We start from the raw sequence: 9,189 nt of genomic DNA, 5'->3' as shown, positions 1-9,189 counted from the left end.
AAAGAGGAGTCATAACTCCTTGTAAAAGGTAAGACACCACTCCTCTGTACCGTCCTCCAGATCCTCTGTACAGGTACACACTGTTCCTTGGCAAATGAATACTTTTTGTTGCAAAGCTGACATTTACAGTGGTCCTAGCAACTCCTTGCTGCTCAGAAGTGCTCGCAGATCCCTTTGTGCTGCAAGAACACTTGGATGCATTCCTCCCCATCAAACAAAAATAAACTGCCCAGGCTTGGCAGGCACACCATGGTGTCCTTGTGGAAGGAATGATTAGCCATTCCCAGAAAAGCTCAGTGAAGAACATAACTTTGCCCTTCTTTTGTAAGATGGGTTGGCACAGGTTCCTCCCGTTTTCACTGGCACAGGCTGTGGTTAACCAAATCAAGCCCCTTGCTGGCATCAGTCCAGTCACAACTGCTGAATCATCACATCTAGCAGAGCCTTGGCTCAGATATGCCAAATATTTGCCTTTTGCCTCTTCCCATCTCAGGATTTTTTGAGATACAGGAAGAAGGAGCAGCCCAAAATATTTGCAGCAAAGCCGCAAAACCACCTGTCCCTGGAAGGCCTGATGTACTGGATCAGTTACTAGGTAAGAGCACCACATCCCCACTAAAGCAGAAAGCACAGAAGAGCCATTTTGGTGACCAGGCTCTGTTATCTCCTACTGACCCCTCTGATGAACAGCATCTGAGCTTCCAGACCCCATAACACAGGGATGCTTCCCCATGAAGGGCAGATACTGCTCAAGTTACAAAAAAACCCCTAAACATTTTAAAAGGAGTCCACTGAGATAAATACAAGCTAAAGGTGTCTAGGACAGTCTACCAGCACTCAGAGTAGCACAAAAAAGCACAACCATACTTCTGCCCTACAGACAGAAATAAAACAATGTTTTAATTTTTTCCTGCACCTTTAGATTCCTCTCCCTCTTGTATTTGGGGAGTCCTTTTAAAACTTATTTGTGAAGGGTTAATATTTTCTCTACTTTTCTGAAGTTAGATTCTTGCAAGAGGTCCAAAAAGAACAGACTTTAGAAACTCAAAGTGGCATCTGCAATTTCTGTCAAGAGGCCCAAATACCTCCAGAGATTGGTTAGGAACACATCACATGTCAACAGATTTACAGCTCAGATTGGGAACAGAAAGGTTGCAATGAGCACGGCATCAACTTCACTGAGGAAGTCAGTGTACAAACGACAGCTCTATGCACTAGATAGTACCATATCTAGGGAGAAAAAGAAAACTTCAAACAGCAAATAAATAATAGTCCATACCAAGCCCTCAATTTTGTTATGCATTTGTAAGAGGAAAATTATCCTTAAGTACTTGGAATAGTCAGTCACACCTAATACAGAAGTGTGCTGTGTTTTCTTAGCATAAATAGTAGACTGGAGTGGAAAAAAAAAAAAAAGGTCTGATCACAAAAGTAGGGAAGGGCAGAGATAAGAGCAAAATAAAAAAAAAAAAATCATTGGTACAAAGGGGTGACAAGAACATGCAAGCACAGAGAAAGACTATTGTACTCCTGGTAAAACATTAAGACACCAGACATTGCAAAGTTACAAATTTATTTGTTTTGAAATAAATACAAATACTTCATTAAGAAACTTTTCTTGATAGACTTTACACAATAGCTTTATTCTTTCTGGAAATTGTCTGTTCTTCCCACAAACTGTTATGGATATTCTACACAAGAGCTGAAGTTAGTCAATATGAAGTAACTTAGATGGTGTTCTTCTGAACAAGCAATCTCAAAGTATTAACATTTGCTATTTAACTGCTCGGCATTTGAGTTTTCTTGTTTGTGTGAGGACTGCAATGCAGCGGGGATGCACTGGAGCTCGGGAAACCCTGTTCCACTACCTATGGAAGGACAAGCTTAAGAACACCCAACTGTGAAAATCTGACTGGCAGAAAGGTATCAAGCCACTAGCATCAAAGAAAGTAACCCAAGGTACCAGCAGGCTACATAGAGATGCAGAACCAGCAGATCATTACATTTATGCAGTCATTAAACACTGTATTTCACAGTGTTGCTGCTCCACCACTTCGTGGAATACACTTCTCAGCACCAGTGAGATCTCATCAGAGTTTCAAATCTAGTAATTAGTGGCAGTTGAATGTACAGTATCCAATTACATGCCATCCCACAGTTATTAATCTCTCCTGACAAAGAACAGCTGGATCTGGCTTTGCTTACAGAATTCTGAATTTATCACAATTGTGCTGGACACAAAAACTTGAGCTGCAAAGATAAGCTGTCTGAAGGAAAAAATCAAGCTCTTTCTGCTTTGCTGGCATGTACGGCTACCCTACTTGTTACAACTACACCAACTTTTTGCAGTATGGTAAGCCCTTTGGCCCAAGATCCCAAAGAGAAAATGCTACCTTGCTTATAAATTTAAATCCTGTCCTCATTTGTCTAAGTAGGTTTTAGGGTCTAGGAGGGTGGAAGGAAAGGAAGACTGGAACTAAATCTCAAAAAAGTGAAATAAAAAAGCTTAAAGATTTAGTTCATCTCAAAGTCACATTAAAATCGCCTATTTTAGTAGTATATTATTATACATAGGAAAACAGGCTTGAATACTAATGAATTAGAAGGCCTATAAATGCACGATACATTAACTTCTCTATCATTTGAAGTCAAGCTATATACAATGAATCTGACTCCAGCTTCAACATGAGGCCATAACACATTTGTTTCCTTCTTTACAAGCCATCCATAATAGTGATTTTTTTCTCCCCCTCTTTGAAACTCATCTCCAATTGTGCCAGTTTACTTCAAGAGAATAAGAGATAAAGGGCCATGTAACAGCTTTGATTTTAAAAGCGGATATTAAGCAAGTCTGGTTTGACTCTGAAGTGTTTACAACCACATCAGCTTTTGGCAAGTATCCTTTAGAATTTGGCATCCATTGAAGGAGGGCACAATAGCAGCAACTGTCTCAGTTACAAGAATAACGATAGAGCAAATGAGATGCTTCTTTTCTTTGGTCCCTGTCAGACCCTGGTGAACAGAGTTCATCCTACAGAATAGCTTGAGATTAATACCAGTTATGTTTTTGTGATACACAGGGGGCATCCATTACTTTTTCACACTGCGACCAGTTTACACCTCCCACAGCCATCTAACAGGACACTTCCATGGACTTGGGGCCCGATTGTTCAGTGTTGGTCGCTGAGTTTGGCGTCAGCTCAATGCGCGTGTCTGTATGGGAGCGGTTCCTGGCACCGTCCCCGGTGTGAGATCGGCTCCTTGTTCCCTCCCCCGTGTGAGACCGGCTCCTTGTGCCTTCCCCGGTGTGAGACCGGCTTCTCTGTCCTTCCAAAGAGGTTACGCTGGAGCCAGAAGCGGTGCGGGACCTCATCAGCCTGGTCATGCTAGCAGAAGGGACTGAAAGAAGAGTCTTTCATTAATGCCTTGCTTCATGGGCTTGGAAGGAAGCCCTTGCCTTCCTCTCCAGCCCCAGCCACCCTTGGAGAAGCCTTCGAGGCTGAATATATAGTTGTCATGGTAGCTTCATGTGCAGAAGTGTCACTGCTCTGGGTATACAGTTAAGGACCCCAAATTGGTGGCCAGGGTCAAGGGATTCAAGATAGAGTTCTACGGTATGTCGCTCTGGCAGCAAACCAGAGGAAAACTAAAGAGACTCTCTAGACCTCCTGTTACTTTCAGGTGTTTAACCTTTGCTGCTAGCCCAGGCTAGCAACACATCTACACAACCGCAGTTGTCAGAAGCACATAAATGAAGGACAAACAGCTACAAGTCAAAGTAGTCTCTGAATTAGTGGGGTTTTAAATGTTGTGAGCAGCATGTCAATTATCTCCTGTGATGCAACGAAGGGACACTACTACAAATATCCCCCTTAAAAATATCAAGATAAAGTAGAGCAGGTATTTGTGGGTATAGGTTGTCTACAAAGCTCTCTTACTATTTAGTAACATAATTTGGTCAGAAAACCCTTCACCCAGACACCACAGGTGGTTTTTTCTTTCCCTTGCAAATGCATATCCAACAGGGAAAAGATCACACATCCGGGATCATAAGGCTCTCTGGGTGCTTAGATGGCCAACAAACTCTGGTAACCAGATGAACCATTCCATAAAGCCAATACTTACTGTATCCCATTCCCTGAACAAAGTATTTGAAAGCTTCTGCAAGCTTGGCAGGCTGCAAAAGAAAGGGAGTATTATTGTATGCAGTGGTCAGCAAGTTAGTTACATTCCAATGTTATTAATGCCATAGATGCCCTATCTTAACAGGGACATCTTAAATATTCTCTGGGTCCTACTGAATATCTTAAAATGTAATTTACATGAGAAAATGCCACCATTCCCCTCCTTAGGCTGCTCCCCTGCCCCATTATTTTAGCAAATGGACATATGCATTTGAGAATGAGATTTACAGAGAAGGGACTACAAGCGGTCTAAGCCTGGCTCGGTCTTTGCTATTACTGAGGCAGGTCAGCCAAAGTGAAACAACTGGCCTCACAAAATATAAAAGGCAGTTCACACAGGGTGGGTAATTGAGCAATTCCTAATCAGCAGAGAACAAATTCAGCTAGTCAGAGCTGATAGTTATGTTTATAAGGCAAAAAAGCTCAGCAGGACCACATAAGCACAACTATCTATGACTGCCATTCTTGCAATGAGGCACAAACTATTTTTTCGTTGCTGTTGCCACAGTGGCCAAATAAATCTCACAATCTTAATTACCGTGCATATATTGCCAATATTGGCTATATTTTTTATATAATTCTATCTGAATCAGTGCAAAGAATGCACTCTGTGTAACAGAAGCAATGCACATACTCCTGTGTGGCTTTAAATAAGCCTTTTCCCCCCTTCCACCGTCAGAGCACACCACGGCCTGTACAGGGACTTCTCAGCTGCAGGTAATTAGAAAATTTGCTTTTTTCCATAAGATTGTGAATACCACATTATATTGCTTAGAAATCTGTTTAGAAAATACCTCTTTCTAAAGCTGATTTGCAGGTCAGCTCTTTTAGTGAAGTAACACTAGAGCATAGGTAAATTTTAACTTTCCCAGCCTGGTTTTATGAGTAGCCTTGGAATTTATGTCTAAATATATTTCAGAAACTCCAGTTCATTCTCAGTCAAGCCAGGTCAGTGTATGCAAGAACATAGCGTTGTTATTTCCTGCCTCCCACTTTCCTGATCTATACTATAAATAGTCCAAATAAGAATATGTTTTTAAAACACTGGTGTTCAAGCCTTAATCCATGTCAGTTTAGTAGATAGGCATAAAATAATGCCTCTGCATTCTCACCTCAGACCTTTAATTCGTTAAGACCTAATTAATGAAAATAATATCCCCCCTCAATCTTAATTTTGCGCTTCATTGGACTTTAAAGAAAAAAGAAAGCTCAGATGGCTGACTGACGACATTATTTGTGAAATCATAACCATCCTTTTGGCTGACATTTGGGAACAGCAAGTACCCTACAGGAAAACACCCATTTGTTGCAGTTTGACATGCTGCAGAACAGGATTAGTAGGATTTCCGTCAGCCAAATCCTACCTGGGAAACTTGAGGGAGCCCACCGCAGTCAGCCATCTGAAACGGGGATGAGAACAGCCAGTTAGTGTAATGCCAGAGGAACTCATTTATGCTCAGGATATATTAAAATGACCTTTTTATACTCTGTCAGGAAAACATTTCCTTTTGTTGTGTGAGTAACATACATGTAGATGAACGCACCAAAGCAAGCAGTTAAATGTTTATGAAAGCTGTGACTGCACCCCAGAAAACCCCAAGTGTCTTGACCCTCAGCAAATCATCAGCTGGAGCTACAAATAAATGTTTTTTGCTAGGCAGTGGTTACCACTTTCTTAGAAACTACCCTCTTAGCCCTGGTTACAAGTTCAGCTCTGAATTACAATAACGTGACTCAGTATTGACCTGAATGACAAACAGGGGAGAGAGAACAAACACCTGAACCTCAGAGGTGAGACGGGAAAATAATTTGCTGAGATTGCGGATGGCAAGCATCAGCCCGACTTGCCAAGGGAAGCAGGGAAAGCCAAATTAGAAGAGCTATCTTGAGTGCATGCAATATTTTTGGAGCACTTCAGTTTTCCTGCCACTCCACCCCTCAAAGCGAACCCAACAAAAACAGTCCTGTTCCAAGGAACACCACAAGCTGAAAACAGTGGAGCTGTGAATTACAGGAAACCCCAAATCCTATCTAGAATTAGTTAGCAGCAAAACAGGCCTGTAGCAGGATCTGGCACCAATTGTATCCCTGGACTGAGCAAAGCCTGGCCACTGATAAAGGATTTGAGATAGCGTCAGATTTTTTCTTAGGGTGATTCTGCCATCTCTATGTGGTAGGTCAGCAGTGTAACTACTCAACATCAGGAGGAAAAAGCATTTTAAAAAATAATCATTTATTATTATTTTCACTGACCAGTTCAAGAAAGAGAGATGCAGTAAAAGTTCCCAGAAGAAGCGTGACCAAACCTGTTTCACTATTTGCATGCTATTACACTCACTGCATTATACTTCATCCAGAACAAGCTGAAGATTACACCTGTACTCTGAATGCCAAGCATCAGCAAAAGCCTCTGCATAATGCTTTGCTGTTTGGAAGCGCATTTTATCAACTTTTTGGAAAATATGAACATCATTTCCCACAGTAAGATGTCCTGGACTGTGTCCACATAAAAGGCACGTCCGCACAAAACCATGGCTGATAGATCAGCTGTCTGTTCATCTGACACTACTCTTAAAGGACAGGCAAGCACAGGAACTTGATGGCTTTTTCAAACTTTTAAAAATACCTTGACATCAACTTTGCCAGCTCTAGTCAAATTCATTATGGGTATGTGAAATACTGAACACTTCAAGCCTCACCCCTAGTATCTTAAAGTGGAGGAGCTGAGAAATTCCCTGTTGCAACCTTGACAAGACATCCCTAGTCTGGTTTATCCCACTAAAATACTCCTACTCTGAAGCTACTGCCTTTCCATATCAGAACTGTATTCTCACCATGCTGTCTGTACTACAGCACACTTCACCGGTTCTGTTTTTTTTCATTAATCAGGCTGATTTTAAATGAGGGGAATGTTTATTTCAAAAAAACAGCTTTTGTTATTACCTTCAGAAGTGTGGTCCTTGTTGGGTCCAGCTTTGAGTTGCATTCAACCTGTATTAAAAAAACAGCAGTGTAAGGCATTATGCACAAGATTTTAATTATGAACTGCTGGATGAAAACAGATTAAATATCTTGTTTTCTGGCTTAATCCAGACTAAAACAGGTATTTTAGGTTTCTGTATAAAGACTGTGTATACATATATACATCCTTAAACCCAAGTAGGTCAGTTCACATTTCTGACTGTATTCTTTTTCATGTACAAACAAACCCATTAGTTGGGAATTGGAGATTTTTTTTATCTGTTTCTGGGACTCCAGTGGCAACAAGTGTTGTTTATCTTGCGATGTTGGGTCATCTGGTAGCATCCCAAGTGGTGAGCAGCCATATGGCCACAGGCCAGCAGACTGGGCATGCTCGTTAAGACACAAAATTTGAAGTCACCCAGTCATCTGGGGCTAGTTATAATGGGCAAAAAGCAGCTCTTCGCTTCCATAGTGACCCAGGGCACAGCTCCAACACCACAGAACAAGTTAAAATACCAACAGCAGATCCCTCTCTAAAGGAAAATATTTGCGGTTCACTGGAACTGCTGTGGTGATTGTTCCTAACGCAGTAGCTATTAAATAACGGTGCAGAGACAGAGGGGACAAACAGCAAGGAATTAATGGCAGCTCTCCCGTGGTCTGAAAGAGGAGAGCCAGCTGAGCTGGATCAATAGCCAGCGCCATTGCTGCCACAGGCATGAGCTCTGCCCAACCTCGTGCATCGTCTCAGCTCGCCTGCCCATTAGCATGGTGGCAAAGACATCTGGATATACATACCACAGCGTCCACCGCTGGGGAACTGTCACCGACCACCAGCAGGACGGGGCATCTGCAAGGAAGAGCACAAAAGCGATATTACCTCTGTGATCTGGTCCTGACTTGCCCTAAGCTTCTTTTTGTGTCTCTCTGGAAGGATGAGACAGCTAAGCGTTTCAAAGTGATTTGTTTTGTATTCCAGACAACTTAAATATACATAAAACCCACTGTATTAGCTGCGGGTCTACTGACATGCTCTGATATCTTGCCTGAGAACCTCTCCTTTTCCCCACCTTGTAGCAATCAGCCCTTCCCAATGCTCTTATTCTTCCTTTCGTAAGAAATTGAATGTGGCCATCAGCATCAAAGTCTTACCCCCACCCCCAGGCCCCTGAGCTCTAACTTTTAGACTGGTCCATCCAATTTCAACCAGACTGGCAGAGGAGCAGAATCTCCTGTGTGTAAACATCAGCAGCTGTGCACAGAAGGACTTGACAACTGCTACATTACCAAACTGCAGCATAAGTGAAAAGCTACTAGCCGAAGACCTGGCAGATAGTCATTCTCATACTTGCTCCATCTTCCTGAATGTTTTTTGTTTGATTTGTTTTTAATGGTTTTGGGTTGGGTTTTTTCAGTTGCACGGGCATGGCTCAAGTGCATTCAGAGGTATAGTCTCCATTAACTACAACATATTTCTGGATGAAGCTGAGTACATCTACTTTTCAAGTACTTGATCTGTAAACCCAAGTTTGCAGATACACAGTGACAGGAACTACTTAACTTTCCACTTCAGCTAATATGATTGTGAAGTTTGAAGAGAGGAAGTCTTCCTAATGGCAGTTCCTGACTTGCAGTAACCTCTTATCTCCTACACGAAGTTACAAGATTTTTTTTCCTAGAACATGATACACATTCAGCTACAGCTCTGCAGTGCATGTGCAATGCATCCACGGATCACACCTCCTAGCTCACATCATGTACAGGTGAAACGGCAGGAAATAGAATACTTACTGAAGGGTGACAACATTTATTCCAGGAACAGGGCGCTCAATCTCTAGGTCTCGTCGACTAAAAAAAAAATGGAGAGGAAAAAGACTCTTGATACACTGAAATTTTACAGATATTTCCATATCCTTCTAGTTTAGAGAAAGCAGAGACACTCACATATATTAACTTAATCTCATACATGTTGTAGCCTCCACAACTGATGTAGAACCACTCTTACACTGAAGTATCATAGAGTCATAGAATCATTAAGGTT

The 9,189-nt window shown here is 41.8% G+C and overlaps 1 protein-coding gene across 1 annotated transcript; it reads right to left on the bottom strand.

Annotated features, from left to right (window-relative positions):
- Positions 1-2,448: 2,448 nt before the first annotated feature.
- LOC104470911 (protein NDRG1-like) lies at positions 2,449-9,064 on the bottom strand (the record flags this gene model as incomplete). The annotated part of the gene is made up of 6 exons (XM_010086024.1): positions 2,449-3,399; positions 4,126-4,177; positions 5,549-5,584; positions 7,128-7,175; positions 7,947-7,998; positions 8,940-9,064. Coding segments are annotated over 6 exons (579 nt in total), but the record flags the coding sequence as incomplete, so codon positions are not given.
- Between the last annotated feature and the right edge of the window lie 125 nt (positions 9,065-9,189).

Source organism: Pterocles gutturalis, unplaced genomic scaffold (genome assembly GCF_000699245.1).
Source record: "Pterocles gutturalis isolate BGI_N339 unplaced genomic scaffold, ASM69924v1 scaffold40355, whole genome shotgun sequence".
NCBI lineage: Eukaryota > Metazoa > Chordata > Aves > Pterocliformes > Pteroclidae > Pterocles > Pterocles gutturalis.
The sequence above is the reverse complement of the archived record's forward strand: the minus strand, read 5'-3'. Positions and strand labels throughout refer to the sequence as shown.